At 43.2% G+C, this 21,989-nt stretch overlaps 1 protein-coding gene and 1 pseudogene across 2 annotated transcripts; both read right to left on the bottom strand.

Moving 5' to 3' along the window:
• Positions 1-7,483: 7,483 nt before the first annotated feature.
• Positions 7,484-10,966, bottom strand: LOC125554365 (uncharacterized; annotated as a pseudogene). The gene is made up of 5 exons (XR_015602188.1): positions 10,820-10,966; positions 10,369-10,721; positions 8,607-9,503; positions 8,237-8,386; positions 7,484-8,108 (listed from the first exon to the last, which is right to left on the bottom strand). The product of XR_015602188.1 is annotated as an uncharacterized LOC125554365 (transcript).
• A 7,151-nt stretch (positions 10,967-18,117) lies between these two features.
• LOC125554959 (uncharacterized) lies at positions 18,118-19,424 on the bottom strand. Its single transcript, XM_048718308.2, has one exon. The coding sequence runs from the start codon at positions 19,422-19,424 to the stop codon at positions 18,234-18,236; it is 1,191 nt and encodes a 396-aa protein (XP_048574265.2). The 3' UTR covers positions 18,118-18,233.
• Positions 19,425-21,989: the final 2,565 nt, after the last annotated feature.

The following is a 21,989-nucleotide window of genomic DNA, read 5'->3' as shown; positions in this document are numbered from 1 at the left end:
ATTATATTCGAAGATGGTAACTAGGACAGCAAGTACAGGTCATCTTCAATAGAGGTGTCATGCATGGTACGTGTCTGCAACCAGCTGGCGAAACTCCTGGTTTGTTCACGTGTAATCCAGTCATCAGACCGCTCCGGGTGTTTGGAGCGTAGCAAATTCTTGTGTTCATCCATATACGGAGCCACCAAGGCGGAATTCTATAGAACTGTGTAGTGTGCTTCAGTGAGAGAATGTCCGTCCATACATATTATTTGTTCCCCTCCTAGCGTGCCTTTTCCATCCAGTCTGCCCTTATGCCGCGATTCAGGAACACCAATCGGCTTAAGGTCAGGAATAAAGTCAATACAAAACTCAATGACCTCCTCATTTTGACGGCCCTTGGAGATGCTTCCTTCTAGCCTAGCACGGTTATGAACATATTTCTTTAAGACTCCCATGAACCTCTCAAAGGGGAACATATTGTGTTGAAATACAGGACCAAAAACGTTAATCTCTTCGCATAGGTGAACTAGGACGTGCGTCATGATGTTGAAGAAGGATGGTGGGAACACCAACTCGAAACTGACAAGACATTGCACCAAATCATTCTCTAACCTTGGTATGATTTCTGGATCGATTACCTTCTGAGAGATTGCATTGAGAAATGCACATAGCTTCACAATGGCTAATCGAACGTTTTCCAGTAGAAGCTCCCTCAATGCAACTGGAAGCAGTTGCGTCATAATCACGTGGCAGTCATGAGACTTTAGGTTCTGGAACTTTTTCTCTGCCATGTTTATTATTCCCTTTATATTCGACGAGAAGCCAGACGGTACCTTAATACTGAGCAGGCATTCAAAGAAGATTTCCTTCTCTTCTTTGGTAAGAGCGTAGCTTGCATGACCCTGATGTATGCCGTCTTTTCCGTGCATACATTGCTGGTCCTCCCGTGCCTCAGGTGTATCTTTTGTCTTCCCATACACGCCCAAGAAGCCAAGCAGGGTCACACAAAGATTCTTCGTCACGTGCATCACGTCGATTGCGGAGCGGACCTCTAGGTCTTTCCAATAGGGCAGGTCCCAAAATATAGATTTCTTCTTCCACATGGGTGCGCGTCCGTCAGCGTCATTCGGAACAGGTTGTCCACCAGGACCCTTTCCAAAGACCACATCCAAATCCTTGACCATATCATGTACATCAGCACTAGTACGGTGGCGAGGCTTCGTCCAGTGATCCGCCTCACCTTTGAAATGCCACTAGTAGAAAAAGGGTCAAATGTGAAGCACATTAGTGCCGGTTTGTATTTGAGCCGGTACTAATGGTACCATTAGTGCTGGTTCGAACGGATTTGCATTAATGCCGGTTCGTGTTGAACCTTTAGTACTGGTTCGTGGCACGAACCGGTACTAAAGGGGTGGTGGCAGGCTGGTGTCAGGCCGGGGCCCCACGATCACCTTTAGTACCGGTTCGTGGCACGAACCGGTACTAAAGGGGTCTAACCTATAGTACCGGTTCATGCCACGAACTGGTACTAAAGGTCCCATTTTCAAACTCTACCCCCCCCCCCCCGGATCGCCTTTTCAGTTTTAAAAGAAATAAAAGAAAATAATGGAAATGTCAAAAAAATAAAAGAAAATAAGTTTCTCATGTGATATGTGGTCTAGTTGTTGGGAAAATTTGCAAATGTGAATTTTGACTTTATTTGCAAAATCTCTCTGAACTTTGTAAAAATGGGCATAACTTTTGCATACTAACTCGGATGAAAAAGTTTTTATATGAAAAATCATCTACTCAAAAACCGTTAAACATTTGCAAAATCCTCAAAAACCTAATAGAAAAAAAGTTACGGGGCTTTTAAGATCTAGAGTGGAAAAAATTGAAAAATATTCAAACAGTGGGCAAACAGTGGTCAAACAATGGTCAAACTAATTATTCTAGAATATTAGTGTTACTAAATAATTATTTTAGTTATTTCAATTTTGGTCAAATCTGGTCAAACTGTGGTCAAAATGTGGTCAAACAATGGTCAAACTAATTATTCAAGAAATATTAGTGTTACTAAATAATTATTGTTTTTAAAACAATAGTTTCAAACTCAAACAGTGAAATGTGTCACTTCATGCTCAAGCAAAATTCCTGAAGGTTAATAGGATTGACATCTTACTATTGTCAGGAAAACAACAAGTGCAGACTCGGAAACGAAGGAGAATAGAACCTGAAAGTTAAGCGTGCTCGGGCTGGAGTAGTGAGAGGGATGGGTGACCGGTCAAGAAGTTAGATGATTTGAAATGAGTGATCCACACTTGAGCAGTTAAGAGAGGTGATTAGAGACTAAATCATCAAATAATTCAGAAAAATTAAAAATCAAAAAAAAATCAAATTTTTTTTCCAAAATTTTCAAAAAAAAAATTCAAAAAAAAACTTTAGTACCGGTTGGTAACACCAACCGGTACTAAAGGTCCCCCGTACCAGGGCGCGAGCTCACGCCACGTGGTGGCACTTTAGCGCCGGTTCGTGCCGAACCGGTACTAAAGGGGGGGCCTTTAGTGCCGAAATGTTAGTACCGGTTCCATAACCGGCACTAAAGGCCCTTACAAACCGGTACTAATGGTCCGTTTTCTACTAGTGGTACCTCTGCTGTACTGTTTCTCCGTTGAGTACGAGGTATTCCGGAATATTTTCTATGATGTATATGTTTCCATGTTAACCACATGTCGAAATTAATACATCTATTTGCAATTGAGATTTTCAATTTCTTGCAAATACGGATGCAAAATTCAAGGTGATTTCTTCAAATTGATGCTTGAGATCATAAGGTAGTCATATGGATCTACTGCCTACGCAGATTATCGATGACTACTGGTAAAGCCTCTATTATGTCGTTTCGACATTATGATTGCTTTACAAAGTGCTCTCCCACACATTTTACTAAGTCATGACATAAGGCATTATGAGTGAGTATCTACTGATTTCATCAGATTATACTCTCTAGTGCTGCGAGATCTACTCCATTTTGGAGATTATCTTCAAGGTGTCATATTTAGCAATTTGAGATTCACACTAATGGTTTCAAGATAACTTCTTGAAATACCCATTGATTTTGCTAAGTTCATTACAACATCAACCATGATGATCTTTAATTTACTGGTTATAAATTAATTATCTCTGGTTTACCCATAGAGGTAACATATGGCTATAGAGTTTGAGGCATTCGCCCTCAATGGCCACCACTGCCCTATCTGGGCCATGGACATCATGATCGCTCTTGTGTCTCGTGGGATAATGTGTGCAATCCTGGATTCACCTCTATTTCGGATCATACCACTAACAGAAAAATGGTGTCTTATATATCATAAGGCATTAGATTCAGATCTCAGCATCTGGTTATTCTGTATCAGCAATTCCTGGGATACAATGTACCTCAAGGGCAAAGGTTTGAATCTTACTTCAACCTTCAATCTGACGTCACCAGCTGTGACGGGACCCTATGGGCACGGAGAATATGATGGTTGAATATGCCTCAACCGACATGTATGGAGACTATGAATAGTCTTTCAATCTCCTGAGTGGTTAATATAATTAATGTCCATTTACGATGTTGTAACAACAACATAAGTATTGTTGTCATCATATACTGTATATCACAATATATTGTATCAGCACTTTGGTACAAATATATTTGTATGTATTCTATATATCTCACAATAATTTTCATATTGAGAATCTTCATGTCTATATATAGATTTCTACGGGAGTCAATCCGATGAAAAATGATATGTGCCTTGTGGACATATGCACCACAAACTCTATACTCAGGGAAGTCCAATGTTTCCACTCTCATTGAGAGAAAGGAGATATTTTAAAATCGCTAGACGTGATGAGGTATTTGTTGGCTCAACTCGAGTCATATTTACTATCCCTGTGGGTACCCGAGTAACATCGGGATGCTTTATTGCTTCCCAGGTTTAACTCGTACCCTACTAAACTATAGAGGTATCCGTCAAAATAGTTTCCATAGCGAAACTTATGATGACAACAAAGAGAAATATCTTCTCTTTACCATATGCAACGGATATGGCAAGCACATTCTCTATGTATCATCGGCATTGCACTACACATACTACAAAACCCGTAGCACATGTTGCGTGTGAGATAGTTTTCCAGAGTGTCTTTTGCATGACAAACTTGGCATTCCTGCTTTGGTCATCATTGACATTGGGTTGAAACCGAAACTATCAACAATTCCACTGGTTTATGATTGTTATGATGCTAAATTCTAATAACATTTGGATTTTATGTGCACTACAAGTGACACAGGGAAGCTAATTTTAAGGCTCGCACACCTTAAAGTCTACGCTGGACCACTCAGACTCCTTGAATGCATCAAGTCGAGGTAAGTGGCTCTTCCCAGCCATTGAGTAGACTACTCAGGTATCCATGGTTCTAAAAGACATATCTACATAATGGTCTTAAGTGTGTGCTTTATTCACACGAAACCATTGGCCATTATCCTGACATTGATTTCAAGCAAATTGAATGGATAACATTGCAGAATTCTCCTTGAGGGCCATCTCTATGGCTTTTGGATTGAAATTTAGCAATTTGTCCTAATGTCTAGACTCAAAATGGTTTGGTAGAATCCTACTTTGGAATTGCAACTTACCAACTTTACGTTGGAGTCATGCAGTTTTACACGCTCATGACAGAACTGCACAATATTATTCCCCACTATCTTTGATATGTGGATACCTACCAAGTATTTCCTATCTGCGGTAATTCGGTTGCATACCGATATCACCACCCGACATACATCATTGGCCCCTCAACATATAGTTGGGATCTATGTGAGGAATAACTGTATTTCCGTCAATACCTCAAGCCCCTCACATCGGGAGTTATTCAAGGCCAGTATGCTGATTCAATGAGGAACATTTCCAGGCATTAGGGGGAGATTTCAAGTACCATAAAGAATGCTAGGAAATTAGTGGAATGTTCAACACATTTTCTACCTCAAATCCACATACTCAAAGATCTGAACCATGCGTGATTTGCATCACATTGCAAATAACCTGCCAGATTCATTTACTGACTATAAAGGTGTCACACAATCCTATAATCCTGCAAAAATATGCCTGAAAGAGTGATGGTACCAACAAAATTCACTCCACTCCCTGTTCATAGCAACAAGGGGAGATGTATGGCAGAAGTACATCGGGATTCAGCTTCCCGCAAGCAAGGATATCAAGGCCTGTGAATCAGTAAATACAAGTCAACTTCACGTTGACAGACACCTATTGGGTAGTATACACCCAGTGGACGGGAAACCTCCACCAACCCAGGTCATAGTGCACACAATGACCAGGACATCGGAATACCTGACTCGATCGCATTGGGAAATCGCGAGCAGTCACCATGGGTAACGATATTTCCATCAAGTCTGTATTGATATATAGATTCTGGAGAATCATGTAACCGGAAGTCTAGAATTGTCGACATATATTTCTCAACTAGATTGCAAAAACCTTTCAAATGATTCAGATCCAAAGACCACGGCCATGGCAAAGTGTGAACAACACTCGGACTGAACTCAAGCAAAGGGTATAATCTAGGTAGAAATGATCTTGCTCAATAATGGGAAGGTATTCATAAGCAATACCTACACCAGTTTTCTTCTGGAAACGGAATTGAGAACAATGAGGTGGTGAAACATAGAGCAAGTATTGTAGCACAAGGGTTCATGCACATACCCAACTATTCTCTAGAGGTGGAATCTCTTTCCGATAACTTATATCATTGGCAGTACAAAATCATCTATCTCTGCAGTTGATAGATGTAGTGATTACATATCCATGTCGATCACTAGATTCAGACATATATGATTGATTCCCGATGGAGTCTCAATTCTGAATCGAAATACAAAATGCAACATACATTGTGTAAAATCAGTAAGTCACCATAAGACTTATTGTTGTCGGTACATATGGTACAATCGACGTAGTGAGGTCCTTATTCACAAGGATTACTCCTACAATGATGATTATCCATGTTTGTGTGTCTGCAATGACGACACATGTAATCATCTAAATGACGGAGTTTAAAATGAAGGATTTGGGTGAACCAAAATACCGCTTGTTACTACAACTTAAGCACCTTCATTCATACATTATGGTATACTATGTTGTCTATATCCAAAATATATTGGAGAACATTGTGGACAAATCTTATCCATCCATAACTCTCATGGTAGTTCATTCTCTAGACATAGAGAAAGACCTATTTAGACCAAGAGATGATGGAAATGAGATATTGGGACTCAACGTTCCATAATGCCATTGGATCCACCAAACACAATTGGTTGGTACTCAAGAATATCTTTCGATATCTCCAAGGCATCAAACATCTTGTCCTGGTTTTTCAGTTTCACAGAAACGTGAACACCAATATCATTGGATACATCGATCAGATCCCCACTATGTCAGATCCTAGACAAGCTTAGTGTTCCTACTAGGTGTGGTAGCCCCCTCATGAAGAATCTTCAAAACAGACCTCATGGCTACATCCACCAACCATTATCTCAACGATAATGTTTCTTGTGTTGCCCGGATGCCAACAAGTTACATAATAAGCAATATCACTATATTGCATATCTTGCAAGTCAAATCATGTGATTGATTTGTTCATCGGGTATCTACCAACTTCTGTGTTTCAGAAATGTGTTCATGGAGTTGGTAGGTGATGACTTTGAATTTTGCAAGAATCAGGGGGAGTATCTTCCTGAATTGTTCCTGTTCAATGCATCATATTATACTCTTTTCCCCTTCATGAGTTTACTTTACAGGTTCTCGTGAAGGTTTTTAATGAGGTAATATCAACATGAGATCATATGTCATACTTTCAGTTTTCCCCACTGGGGTTTTTAGGAAAGTATATATGACATATTCATTGTCCTCTAAAACTCTATGGGTTTTCTCGTATTGAGTTAAAAGAGACAATAACCATTATATGTTGCATCATTTTCTCCTTATTTTTCCCACTGGGTTTGAAGGAGTTTTAGCAACATATCAAACATCTATCTCTTCACATTTTTCCCACAGGGTTTTTCGAGGAGACTTACTTAAGTTGATGATGATGAACATTCTCAAAGACAAACCAACTCGGAGGAGCTTTTATGAAGATGATAGAAGTACATAGACAAGTGTAGATTAGGGGGAGTGTTAAGACTTAATTAACACAAGTTAATTAAGGATTAAATCTCCACTTATCCTGACCGTCATATAAATAGACGCGACTTTTGTAAGCGTCGTGTCCCTCCGGATGCGTCTCTTCGGAGACTATAAATATGTAACTTGTCATCATCAATAGACACAGTTTTCAATACTATCGATTGTCTTTCGTTTTCTTTCAACAGCATGAATGCAACTTTTCCTGTGGGTGACGCAGCAAGTGATATGGCAGCTTCTTCTTCTGTCATCTTTTTGTACCTTCCAAGTGTTAGGCGTTCGGGATGCTTAATGGCACAGGTTCCACAATATTTGTGATTCACTGAATGTGTGGGGAATGGTGTTCAAGTATCTCATGGGTCCGATGTAGCTTCAACAAACACCAAAAACTAAAGGTGACATAGCATGTTAGAGGGTTTAGATGTACTGAAAGAAAGGCAAGCCTCACACTTGGAGGCATTAAACGGACTTATCTTAGAAACAGAGCATACAAACTGTTTCTTACAAGTTATAAGCACTGGAATTCATTTGGCATCTCTTCTTATTCATAAAAAAATATCTCTGGCGAGAACATGCCATCTCTAATCCGCTTAACCACCATTTCTTGCTCCTCTTTCCTATTTGGAAATTTCGAAGGACGCGACGACATAAGGGCGTCACAGGAACTACACTGCTCGTCTCCCATCAGAACTATCTTCTGCAAGTTGGGACATCGCTCCATCATTGATCTTATAAACGTAAACTGGTGTTCTAGTGATTTAAATCCAGCGAATTCTAGCTCTTTCAGAAGCTTGTTCTCGGAGCTGTTGTCCAAGTGTCTTTCCCACCAAGGAGTACTTCTGGTAAGGTAGGAAGCGATTCATTACATATGTCATTGCCCTCACCCACATCGCACACATGTTCCCATACCTGCATTTGTGGGACCGATTCATTACATATGTCATTGGAATCAAGTTTTAAACAACTTTCAACTAAAATTTGTGAAAAACTAAAGCTCCAAATGTGGACAAGAAGAGAAATACAGACAAAGACATCACCTCAATGTGCAATATTTCGACAGATGGTGCTGCTACAAGAAAGGCTATTGTCCATGAAATGTCAAATTCAACAAATATACCACGTACGGATAGCTTCCTTAGCTTGCTGAATGCGGTGTGGAGTTCCTCCATTTCAGGTTGCAACCAAAGCTGATCACAACATTAAACAAACAAACAAAATAACAATGAATAGTTTGCAAGCACATACATGATATAACTTTCATAAATGTGATGACATGACGAATACCAAATAAAGTACCATTTAGCAAAAATATAATAGCACTGACATTGTCTCCTTGAAATCCAATGTGAAAGACATAGGGAATACCAAAAAAAAATTCACAATTAGCGAAAATGAAGTAGTACCTACATTTTCTCCTTGGAAATCCAATGTGAGAGTGTGTATACTTGTTACTCCATATAGAAGCTCACTTAATTTAAATTCGCGTTGATCACAATTTGAACCACATGAGAGTTCTAAGTCCCCAAGAGATGAGACAAAACCAAAGGTCACTGGGGCATACTCAGATACCCAGGTCTCACATAAGAACTTCTCCAATTTCGGGAGGCAGACCAGGTCAATCCTCACAAAGCGACACTTCTCAATTTCTAGGACACAAAGTTTTGAGTCTGGTGCATCAATCTTAAAGAGAGAGTAGGAACCAGTATCACAATGGAAAAGGCTTAGATGCTGAAGTTGCTTGCAGCAGTCAAACAGGACATGGTGCATGTCCAATTTATCAAAGCCTACATTTTTTAGGAAAAGCTTTGTGAGGCAGTGGAGCACACTAGGGTAAGCACTGAAAAAAGAATCTATTTCTTGAGCTCGCTGCAGCATATCCTCCTCAGTACGGGCCAAAGCATCTGTCTCATCAAGAACACTGAGATCCAAATCTTTCAACAAACCACTGTCGATTGCATCACCTATCAGTGGGCCAACTTCACACAGGAAAGTGTTGATCGAATAGAGGTTAAGGTGCAAACTTGAGATAGTGGATTCTCTCTGTTGTTTATTCAACAAACTCCTGGTTGCTTTGGTCAAAGAGGCCATAGCTTGCTCCATATCATTTTCCTCAATAAGGTCAGCGCGCGGAGCGGATAGGAAATCCTCGACATTGATGCTGAGTTCAGGCAGCAACCAAGGCAGATGCCTCCACCGTGTAGAGAGCACACTTGTCCTTGTAGCAATAAGTGAACTGACTCTCCCCAAGATGGACAGTAAAATATCATCGGTCAGCATGCTGAGCCTATCTTCGCCGTCCAGTTGCTGCAACATAAATCAAGGAGCCATTATTTAGCTGCCATAACTTTATTCAGAAATACCAAACAGAGAATATCTACACATGGTGACAGGAACTAAAAATCTATCTGGCGTGTAAATTGCTTGATTGTCTCTACTACTACAGCATACCAACTCTCAAACTTTGAATTCCAGGATGGAAACAAAACTATGGTGTGTTGATTAGTAACGATCTGACGGCTAAATTTGCCGCTACTGTACCATCTAAAGTAAGCAATGTGCACTTTGCTGTGTATGGTTCTAGGTACAACCTCAGTGGCCATATATATATAAAGAAATCCTGCTAATTGTCGCCCGCCGACATTTGCAAACTTTATTATGAAAAGTATGCACCAATCCACACAAGTCAATAATCGTCGAAAAGCTGCCAACAGAATGGATGCAGGAGTTGTGCAAAAGAAGAAAATAAAAATCATTCCCATCACTATCATTGGCTAGAACAGGAAGAGTAAACTGGAGCTTTATATCGTCAGAACAAAGAGAGACATCTCCTTCGGACACGATCGTGTAAGTGTTCTACAAGTTGAAGGTGGGCAAAAACAAAACAAAGACACGGCGGCATGGCGAAACTTTGAACCCGAATCTGGCAATAATTTTTGGCTCTGTTTATTCACTTCTTCACTCTGTCAAACCCACGTAAATTATACTATGTAATTTGGCTCATAACACGCTAGACAAACAACTTAAAAAACAGAACATTCAACCTTTACATGGCGCGCTATAATAACTGCTAACAGTTATACAGCTATTGGCGTTGTACGCACAGTGGAATAGTATATAAGAAGAGAATTGGAACAAACGGGCATGGCGAACAAGAGTGGAGGGGACTTACTTGGCTGCGGGGACTGTCGCTAAAATCGTTATCATTCGCCTCCATGGAGTGTGATGTCTAGACGAGGTAGGAAGCTGAAACCCGACGAGGCTTTGAGCGTGGATGCTCGATTATCACAGGCCAATCCTCGTCCTTATTCTGCCACTATTTATAATGACTAGCCTGCACCCCCCTCCCAGTCGGAAAGGGAGGGAGGGAGGGTCCTAATCGGATTGCAGACCCTGAAATACAGTTCAAATTCAAATTCAGGGTCGAATTCGGCGTGGACTGGAACGTGCTGCACATCAGTCCTCCCGCGGAAATTTGAAGATCTGGCGCGCTACTGACCCGGGCCGGGCGCCAGACAGAGGACCCTGAAATCCATTCAATTCAAATTCACCCCCGCGTTAGAGATATGGATAGATGCGAACAAACGGAGCCGAATCCGTGATGGATTTGAACGCGCTTATACCTTACCGGAGGGTTATGGCCGGCTGGGTTTGCGGAGAAGAAAGAAGAGGGCGGCGGCCGACGTCTGGAGGACGAACCCTAGCGAGATTTTTCTCACTCGATATATATATAAGGATTGCCTGCCTGCTGGGCCAACGTTGGGCCGATACTTGTTGATTTCCTTTTTATATTTAACCACGAACCGAATTCTACCGACGGACCGGCGCGATGGTGACCGGCAGCGGCAGAGTGAGGCGCCGCGACGACACGACTGCCAGCCTAGAACAGAGACGAGGCAGAGTGATTTATCTGTTTTTTTTTTCTGAGAACAGAGTAAATTACGACAAGAATCACGAGGTGTTGGGTGACGACGAGCCAAGCCATGAATCTCGGCTGCCGGCCGATCGAGCGACGTTCGTCGACCTGACCTCGCGCGTCCTGCTGCCGTCTCTGCCCTGCTCCCGCCGGGAAAAAAAAAGTGCGCCAGTGTTCAGCAGCTGATGCGTCGACGAGTAGCTTGTTGCTGGAAGTGATCTCCATCGCCGGAGGCGGCCAAGGCAGGGACGGAGGAAGCGAGCGGCATCCGCCCCGGCGGCCCCGGTCACGGACTGTGGAGACGACGCGATCGATTCGATAGCGTGCGTGACGATTTTTTTTCTTTTTTATTAATTTGCCGCGTCCGCTTTCGATCCGCCGCGGTTTTTTTTTTTTTTTTGAGAAATCACGATTAGCGACGAAGTAGCTCAGTGCGGGAGGCCACGAATTGTCGTGCAATGGGCCCGGCCCAATAAACATGTTCTCTTTCGGTGAGAGAGACAGAGAGAGAAAATGTGTGCCCGTCCGCCAGAAAAAAAAATCAAAATATGTTCTCTGCGGGGGAACCAGTTTGAAAACCTGCGACCTGGCTTCTCTGGCAGATTTTAAATTGTATCTTTGAAATAAATAACTCAGTCATTTAAAAAATGTTTGTGCATTTATAATATGTTTGTGCATTTATACAATGTTCACAAAAAAAGATATGAAGTATCGTTATTATCCATGTCTCCATGATGAACAACCACGACTTTGTCGCTTGAGCATGAGTAGGATCAACATGAGAGTCCAAGAGTGGCTTCAATATGACTTGTCCTAATAGAGATCACCGGTAACGAAAAAGGAAAAAAAAATGCAGAAAGAAAACCGAAAGAGCCGGAAACGAAAAAACAAAAGCAAAAACCCAAGGGAAAAACTACGGAGCCATGCCCTGGGGGTCCGTTCATTCGACAATCATTGTCCTGTTTTGACCAGTCTGCAAAGACCGCCTATGTATGATTTGATACGAACTCACTCTATCCGTCGCTACGAGCGAATAATAGGTGATTCCGCTTAGGGTCTTCGAGTTGTCCACCTGCCTTTAAGGGCTTCGGAGGGCTCTTCTTCACCGGATTTGGATGGTAATATTCACTTCATGCTTCCTGATTATGTATGTATGTTGTTAAAAGGAAAACAATGCGCCAATGTTGAGGAACTGAAGCGTCGGCGACGGCGAGTAATTAGTCGCTGGACGCGATCTGGATCGCCGGAGGAAGTGAGCGGCATCCACCCCGATCGCCGAGTGTGGAGACGACGCCATCCATCGATTCCATAGTGTGTGTGACGAAACAGCAAGGCGCGTCCTGTTCGTTTTCGATTCTCCACGCTTATTTTTCGCGATGATAGTGGCTCAGTGTGGGAGGCCACCAATTATCGCTCAATGGGCCGGGCCAATAGTGCCCCCGCAGCTACGCTCTTTAGTGAGGAAAAAGAATGCGAGCCCGTTTCCTAGAAAACCCTGTTTGAAAACCTTTCCCCACAAAAAATAGAAGGTTTTGAAATAAATAAGTCTGTCATTTTTTTAAAAAAATATGAATTTAAAATATGTTTGTGCATTTAAACAGCGTTCGCAAAAATAAAGAAATGAAGCCTCGTTATTATCCATGTCTCCATGATGAACAACCACAACTTTGACCCCAACGATTTTGTCGCTTGAGCATGAGCAGGATCAACATGAGAGGTGCCTCCGAGAGTGGCTCCAATCTGACTTATCCTAACAGAGGTCATTGGTAAAGAAAAAATGCGGAAAGAAAACCGGAAGAACCGACAGAGAAAAAACAAAAGCAGAAAACTCAAGGAAAAACAACGGAGACATGCCCTCGGTATCCATTTGTTCAACAATCATTGTCCTGTTTCGACGGGCCCACAAAGATTGCCTATGTATGATTTGAGACGAATGCACTCTATGCTTCGTTACGAGCGAAGAACAGGAGATTCGGCTCGGGGTCTTCTAGTTGTCCACCTGCCTTGAAGGGCTTCAGAGGGTTCTTCTTCACCGGATTTGGATGGCCTATTGCGCGGTGCTCAAATTTGATTGTATAGGCCTGCCACGGGAAATGACGATGTCCCCTTGGCAAACTTGCCTCGGAATCAACATGTAATACAAACTTGATATAGAGCATGTACACGATGAGATTGTAGACATAGGAAAAATCATATGGCCAACAAACAACTCACTGACAACAAGAAATCACAAACATCAAAAGTATCATTCACACATAATATTAGCACGACTAACCGTCATTTAAACAGGTTGCACGAAGTATGAGAGATCACAAAGGCAAAACAGAATCAATACCACCAGGGACAGAGCCAGGAATGACCGGGGGGGGGGGGGGGGCAAAGTAGAAATTGTTTGATGATTTATACATAAATTTCAAGGGTATATGTAGAAAAATTTCAATCTTAGGAGGGGGGGGGGGGGGGGAGGGCATGCTCCCCTCCAACGCCCCTTTGGCTCCATCACGGAGTACCACAAAAAAGAACACCACGTTCAAATATAAAGAGTGAAAACCTTAAAAGCAAACACTTATTTGCCTTCTTTTCATTGACAACATTTAGATGGCCTTTAGTAGTCTTTATCTACTTTGTACTTGTTTTTGCATCCACAACTTGTTTTCCTTCCTTTGCCCCGAACTTCTTGGCTTCTACATACCTTGCCATCAGTTTGTGCTTGCTGCCCAGTAAGGGAAAAAGGGTTCATGAAAATGGAAATCAATTGCAAAAAATAAGTATAGATGTAGCTAAGAGTTCCAAATTTAACTCGACCGCCTTCATTTTCCCCCCTCTTTAACATTGGAAAAGTTCTTATGTTGCCCTCTTCCAAGGTTATTTTTTTGCACATGGATTTTGCTACATGTTGGCATAGGCCTCTCTTGCATATAAAACCGCAATAGATGATTATCACTTTAGTTTCATATCCAATTGCCTAGGGACAATTTCGCGCATCCTACCACCCGCTTTTCCACACCCGTTAACTTTATTTTACAGTTCTTTAACAACTCAGCAACTAACTTTTATTTACAAGTCTTCATTATATTGCAAAGCTACCATTTCATACCAGCTAAGTACTTTTGTTTCATTTTCTAGGTAAAGCAAACACATAGTGTACGTAGGATTGTATCAGTTGCAGATAGGACCTAATTAAGAGAATACTAATCCTACCTTTATCTACTTGTGGGTTCGATACTCCATAATTACCACCTCCATCTTTGAAAAGTGCTGCGGCAATTCCTTGCACTTAGATTATCAATTGGTAAGTGCTAATTGGCAAGTTATGATTTGATTTGTCAATATGGAGGCGACATAATTAATTACAATTTGATTCCTAATCAAAGGGGAAAAAACAACATGTGACGTGCAGGTGAGGGGGTGGAGCCTAACGTAATTAAAGAGCTACTACAAAAACTATAACAAAACTGCTAACATACTGCATTAGCACCTGACATAAATATGTGATGAACATAAATTTCGAGCAACAAAGAAAAACATATGCTTAATGTCCAAGTCAAACAATCTACATATCTACCACACAGGGGGTTGGTGCTAGCAACCAATAGCTCATTGCCACAGCCGCCCTCGCGTCGTCCGGACGGGCAGCACGGGCAGTTTTCGATCTGATCTCTCGGCGACCTCCCCACCTCTCCCGCTTCCCTCGCCGCCGTCGGACGATGCTATCGGGCAAAGCTCGTGCGGCTGACGGCAGCGGCGGGGCTCCAGGCGATGGCTTTGATGTAAGGCAGGCCCGAGGGCGGACGACGAATCATCAACGATCTTCATATAGTGGCGGGCGGCTCAAGCAATCTGCGCGCAGTGACTGGGTGGAGCTCTGGACGCGGCATGGTCAAACCTTGGCAACGGCCTGGGTGGAGATGGCCATCATCCTCCATGTTTGTTTCGTGGAGGCTCTAGCAGCATGTGCAGTTAAGGTCCTGTTTGGAGTCTGGCGCGCTGCTACTCTAGCTGTCCAAACGTTGAGCACGGCGGCGTTGGTGATAAGGGTCGTCCACTTTCTCTGATGCACAGAGTCATATGGAGACCTAAGACGCTCGCCACCGGCAGATCACAAGGCCACGGGTGGTCGGCGGTGGCGCCTCGGGTCTCAGATTGGCATGCTGATGCTTGGCGCTTGGCCGCTAGGTGGTTCATCCAATCGCGAAGGAGCATTCGTCGTCATGACCGTGGCGGAACCGTCCGGCCACTCGAGCTGTAGATTGTGGTGGCCACTGGAGGATGTTCATGAGGATTTTCCTCTTCAGATCCAATGGCTGCTGCGAGCGGCACGCCACTGGCGACATTGCGAGATGCAACCAAAAGGCTCTTTTATGAGTTTTGGATGTTCATGAGGATTTTCCTCTTCGGATCCAATGGCTGCTGCGAGCGGCTCACAACTGGCGAGATTGCGAGATGCAACCAAAAGGCTATGAGTTTTGGTTGCACTCATTCCAGTCAGTCTGCATTCAACGGTGAGATAAATTATATGGATGGTGGCTTGACGTAGAGGATATGGTTGTGCGGTCATGGCGATAATGCCACGCTTGTAGCAGCTGGGAACGCGAAAAGTGCTGGCCACAAGACATGATAACATTGATTTGGTGGTGCTTCTCGAGTTGCAACCAAAAGGCTCTTTTATGAGTTTTGGTTGCACTCATTCCAGTCAGTCTGCATTCAACGGTGAGATAAATTATATGGATGGTGGCTTGACGTAGAGGATATGGTTGTGCGGTCATGGCGATAATGCCACGCTTGTAGCAGCTGGGAACGCGAAAAGTGCTGGCGACAAGACATGATAACATTGATTTGGTGGTGCTTCTCGAGTTCCTGGTCTCGAGTTCCGGGGTGAAAACCTAAGGTCTGACCTAAACTAGTTATACCTGGCTGGCGATGTTTTTGCGTCTTTACCTTGTTGAGGGCATTGCTTGGATGTACTCAGACTTGTTTCTTGAAGGTGAAAACCTAGAGCCTGACCTTTAATGGTTGGATCCAGTGACAATGACGTTTGAGCGTCGTTTCCTTTCTGAAGGCGTTGATGTTGAAGAATCTTTCTCGTTGTCCTTGTAGTGTGAAGAGATGGTTGGTGCGGATATAGTCATTGTCGTAGATTATCCATCTTGTGTTGATCGTTTCAGATTTTTTCCCCGCTTAGGCATAGCTTGGGTCTTGTATGACTTTGCTTTTTGCATGTATTTTCAGTCTAATAGTATAGACCGTTTTCTTCTCAAACCTTGATATTCTACAGTTTATCATAATGACCTTTTTTTCAGTCTACCTTGCTGCATGGTTATTGATAGGTAAAGCTCATAGATCATTTTGTTACCTCTAATAAGTTCTAACATAATGCCATATGTATAAAGATCAGCTCACTTTGGTTGCATGTTGATATATGTTCGTTTCTTTAATGATGGGCACGGTATGTGTTATTTTCATTTGGAACCATATACTGCAGTTCAATTTTCAGCGCAGCAGGATAAAAAGGGCCATAAAAAAGATATAAGGTGAGATTGTTCTTACCTATCTTCATTTGTACCCTTCGTAATGTTTGTTTCTTTATTGATCTGCCCAGTGTTTGTTAATTTTATTTGGGATCATAGACTGTAGTTCATTTTCTAATAGCAGAATAAAAGAGTGAAGTGCATTCTAGATCCTCGAACTATTTTGATGGTGTCACGTAGATCCTCAAACTATGAAAAGTGTCATCTAGGTCCTAAAAAATTCTTAAAGTGTAATAAGTGTGTATATATGTGACACCTCTGAAATAGTTCAAGGACCTATGTGACACCTTTGAAATAGTTTAAGGACCAGGATAACACACATATTGCATTTTGAGGGCCTGGATGACGATTTTCATAGTTCGAGAACCTACGTGACACCTTTAAAATAATTTGAGGACTTATGATGCACTTCACTCAGAATAAAATGACCCAGAAAGAAAGTGAGCAAGGTGAGAGGGTTCTTACCTGCATATCAATTAACGACGCACTGATACATGCACACATCTCAATTTTCTATGACACTACACGGCCCTGTATTCTATCCTATAACGGTAAAATTGATCCTGAATAACTATCTTTCCTTCACATGCAAGCTTGCACATCATTACAATTGAAACCACGTGATCCATCAACACTTCGTCTCCTGGCCTAACCTCATGTTCATGATGTACTTTATATATCCATTGGATATTCAAGTGATTGTGTTTGATCAATGTAACCATCATAGATAATCAGACTTTTGCTTATGATTAAGAACTTATTTATGTGGGTTAGTACCTCTGTCATCCCTCGATGACTTCTTGGTGGCTATAACATAAAATGTTGAGAATTAACTAAAACAAAAGATATTTCAGGTTGTATCTATTACACTACACATTTTTACTTTCCTTTATTTTGCTCTCTTTTTTGCTGTTAGCTTCCGTTTGTTTCTCAACTACTCAGATTATCTATAAAAGTTCTCGAGGATTCCCACCGCAACGCGCGAGGTATTTTCTAGCTTTCATAGGGAAACATCACAAATCACGAATCGGGCATAGCTAGTGTTTGCAGCTCCATTTTAGCTAAAGATGGCAGATTAAGAAAATATGGAAAAGGGTACACAAAATGATTATTATTTTTTACTTAATTGCACAAGGTGCCTTAACTTGGTGCCACTTTCGAGGCTATGGCCTTCCTGTGGCATTTTTACCAGTCTAATTACCTTCCAAATACATGTCCAAAATCAATCCTTTCATGGACATCTAGATATGAGCTAACACATAAACAATTCGGGATCATTCATGCCATCTTCGAAAAACTACCGGTGATGATGATTAACATCAGGATTTAACAGCTAACTCCAGCATCCAAACCCAACTAACCACTGGTGATAACATACTGTAGTTTGCTAATCTATTGGAAGAAGGGAATATTATTTTTAAACAAGATGACAAGAGTAATAACTTAACAGAAAGTGAGAGAAATTTATCATGACAATCCAGAATTATATGCACCTTGTTCTAACAAATTCACGAGAATCTACAGGTGCAAATACAGTTGCAATCACATGGATTAAATTATCCATGAAGTCGGACAGATGTGAAAAGGGCTTACTCATATGTAGACCACACCAACCAGACATGGCTCATCTAGTGTCCGGATCAAATCGCAGATCTTGTAAACCTGCATCCACTGCTTGGAGACGACCAAGCATTTCCCCTCCGACTCCACAAAATCATCTGTTTTGTACGTCCTCACCCTGATGTGCGCCCGGCGATGCGGGGGATACGGCGTTTCGTCAACGCTCCAACAGGTCACCAAGCAGAAGCCACTATCAATCCCCAGGGACACGAAATTGTGTGAGCGAGCGACCGGCTCTTCATCTTCCAAGTCGGACACCACAGGAATCTCAACAACAGAGAGTGAACTAGTGCCCATTATAATCTTGTATCCAGTGATGGCTTTTGTGGTGCTTGATAAGCCAAGGAAGAGCCCACGGCCATGCGGGATGGCACCATCGCTGAACGGCAGGTCGTTCTGGTCATCCACCGTCACCCACTTCTTCGAGCCCTTGGTGTCAAAAGCGTACGTGCCCACCCGTCCGGTCACAGAAACCAATATGTGGGAGCCCACGGCGACGTATGACTCGACGGCAACCCTCGGTGGACAACAGTACTGCCGTGGGGTGAGCTCCCAGGGAAAGAAGGGCGGCCGCTGCAGGGACCTCCACTTGCAGTTGGTTAGACGGCCGTCCACTGCCTGTGCCTGGGAGAGGTCGAGGACCTCGAACCAGGGCAAGTAATCGAGCGGTCCCTTCACTGAGGGGCTTCGGGAAAGAGAGTAGATCTTCTGGTCGATGGGTAGCAGGATCGGGAGGCTCTTGATCGACTTAGGTTCCGGGCCCCGGATCACCAACTGCTTCTCGGTGTCGAAAACGATGGTCCCCGGGCCATAGTAGTTCTTGGTTGAGCTGCCGCCGACGCCGACGATCCACCGGCGGTCCTTCAATGTCAAAGGGACGAAACACATGTTGTGTTTGCATTTGAGGCGGGCGAGGCGGCGCGGGATGCTCACCGGGGTGTCGCCGCCGCCGCCGTCGGTGTAGGGTTCCACCTTGAACACGGAGAAGGCAGGGCTCACACTCCCATGGCCTACCACCAGGTAGGGCGAGGGCTCACGCTCCTCATTGCTACCGCTGCTACCGCCGAGCCTCTGCTTCTTGTTCGGGCGCATGGTCTCCAGCGAATCACTACCTCTATCGGTGATTCCATCGGCCCTCCTCTGCTCCTTGTTTTTGCGCTTCATCTCTATGCGCCGCCGCCGCTTGGGACGGGATCCTTGATAAAGTTAGGGTTGTGTTCTCCTTGTGAGCAATATGCGATGGATAAGAGGCTTTTTTAGGCAACGATGGATTTTTTTTTTTGAGAATCACTACCGGAATAACCCATTATGCCCACGGCTTTTTGATGGCTTTTTGTCGGGACGTCGGCATAGTTGAGGTATGCCGACGGCTTGGGAAAAACCGCCGAGACAGAAAAGACGTTGGCACACTGCCATCTATGCCGACAGTAGTCGTCGGCATACCTTAATCTACGCTGACGGCTCCTGTCGTTATAGAAAGGCCGTCGGCATATAGGCGGCACTGGCTACCCGGTCTCCAACAGTCGGCCGACGCCGTCAAATCTATGCCGATGGTCCTGACGGTGGCCGTAGGTGTAGATTATATCTTTATTTTTCAATTTTTAAGTTGTTTTCTTTTTTGGTTAAAACTTGATCCGACTTGTTTAAATTTAAACATACACAAATTTATATCTATTTGGGGTAGAATTTCCATAGATTATGAATATTAAGTTTGTTTTTGTTTTTGAGTATGTTAGAAATGTGACCTCATGTACTTTTGTATATAGGTCGTTATACTTTGTTAAAATCACAAGTAATTAATACTTGCATCGATTTTGACAAATTTTGTATGGTTTTTATCGAAATCTTGAAAGGATTTTGTTGTTATACTATTTTTTCAATTTTGAATAAGCTCAAATCATGTATGCTTCAGATTTACAGAAAACACCCTCTGGTCACGCTTCTACTAAACACGCTCAAACTTTTACCACAACCTACAAGGGCCATATGACGGCACCGTGCCAGGCATTGAGGATTTCGTGGATTTTAGCTACTAGATCCGGCATGCCGCCAAGGTACATTCACCGCTCGGCGGTGGGTCCTGCCCCTCCTTCACTACTGGGAAAAGGCTTATAGGTCAACACAATTGAGTGGCGGGCATAGTGTATCACCCGCCACGGCTAATTTAAAAAGTCAGCAATGACGGGTGATAATGCATGGCCGCCACTGCTACTTAGTAAGCTATATATGATGGGCGAAAAACGGAGCCCGCCACAGGTAAGCCTTTTCAGATTTGGCCGCGTGTTGAAACCTAACAGTGGCAGGCAGGCAAAATAAAAACCGACCACCACTGCTCGGTGGGCCAACAATGGCGGACGAGCATTTCCTCCGCTCCACAACTGAAATTGTGGTACCCACCAAAAGGAGGTCATCTTAGCAATGGCGGGTGCAACGGACTCCCGCCGCAGCTTCTCGCTTTTCGGGTGGCGGGCTCTATCCTGTTAAACCCACACCCCTGGCGGTTCAATTTTCACCCAAAAACCAATTCGCCCCCAAAACAGGCATTCCCCCGCCCCGCTCCATGTCCTCCCCCCTCAAATCTCACCCGAGTCGCTGCCGTGCCCCTCATCATCGCTGCCGCTCCTCGCAACCGCGCCCCTGGTTGCCGCCATCGCTCCACGCGGCTGCGCGCTCTCCTCGTGCCGCCGCAGGCATGGCCTCCTCCTCCAACACCAGAGGAGTCGACTCGTCGCTGCCGCCATCATTGTCACCGTCATAACCGCAGAGCTCTACCCCGATGGATAGGTGCCTTGCAGCCATGTCAACCTCCTCCGCCAACATCAGAGACCTCGCGCTGCCTTCGAACATCAAGAGCCGGACATCTCTGGTATGCATGGTCAAATTTGTATTTAGGGTAAATACCACTAGTTTATAAATATATGCAAATGTTTCTTAGTGTTATTTGTCTTTAGGGTAAATAGAATTGCATTTTGATCGATATTTAGAATGGATTATATTTGAGTAGTGTGTATTAGATCTATTGTAGTATCGTTGGCTTATAGTCGTAGGTTATGACATGAGTGCCAATGTGTTTTCGCGAAACGTCGATTAACTTCCATTTCGCTGAATTTCTGGCACTCACTATGTCCTCTTGTTAGTAAAGGTCATGTTGAACTTTTCTTAATTTTGTGCCTAAGATCCCTTCTAGTGTGTTGATAGCCCACAAGTGTAGGGGACCGCAACAGCTTTCGAGGGTAGAGTATTCAACCCAAATTTATTGATTCGACACAAGGGAGCCAAAGAATATTCTCAAGTATTAGCAGTTGAGTTGTCAATTCAACCACACCTGGATAACTTAATATCTGCAGCAAGGTATTTAGTAGCAAAGTAATATGATAGTAGCGGTAACGGTAACAAAAGAGTAATGAAAGCAAAAGTACTATTTTTTGGTATTTTGTAGTGATTATAACAATAGCAACGGGAAAGTAAATAAGCGTATACCAGTATATGGAAAGCTCGTAGGCATTGGATCGGTGATGGATAATTATGCCGGATGCGGTTCATCATGTAACAGTCATAACCTAGGGTGACACAGAACTAGCTCCAATTCATCAATATAATGTAGGCATGTATTTCGAATATAGTCATACGTGCTTATGGAAAAGAACTTGCATGACATCTTTTGTCCTACCCTCCCGTGGCAGCGGGGTCCTAATGGAAACTAAGGGATATTAAGGCCTCCTTTTAATA

Source organism: Triticum urartu, chromosome 4A, assembly GCF_056163025.1.
Source record: "Triticum urartu cultivar PI428250 chromosome 4A, HENAU_Tu73, whole genome shotgun sequence".
In the NCBI taxonomy this organism is placed as follows: Eukaryota; Viridiplantae; Streptophyta; class Magnoliopsida; order Poales; family Poaceae; genus Triticum; species Triticum urartu.
This window is presented reverse-complemented; position numbering and strand designations above follow the sequence as displayed.

Coding starts and splice junctions, on each gene's coding strand:
- LOC125554959 (XM_048718308.2), bottom strand. CDS start 19,424: ATGAAGCGCAAAAACAAGGAGCAGAGGAGGGCCGATGGAATCACCGAT.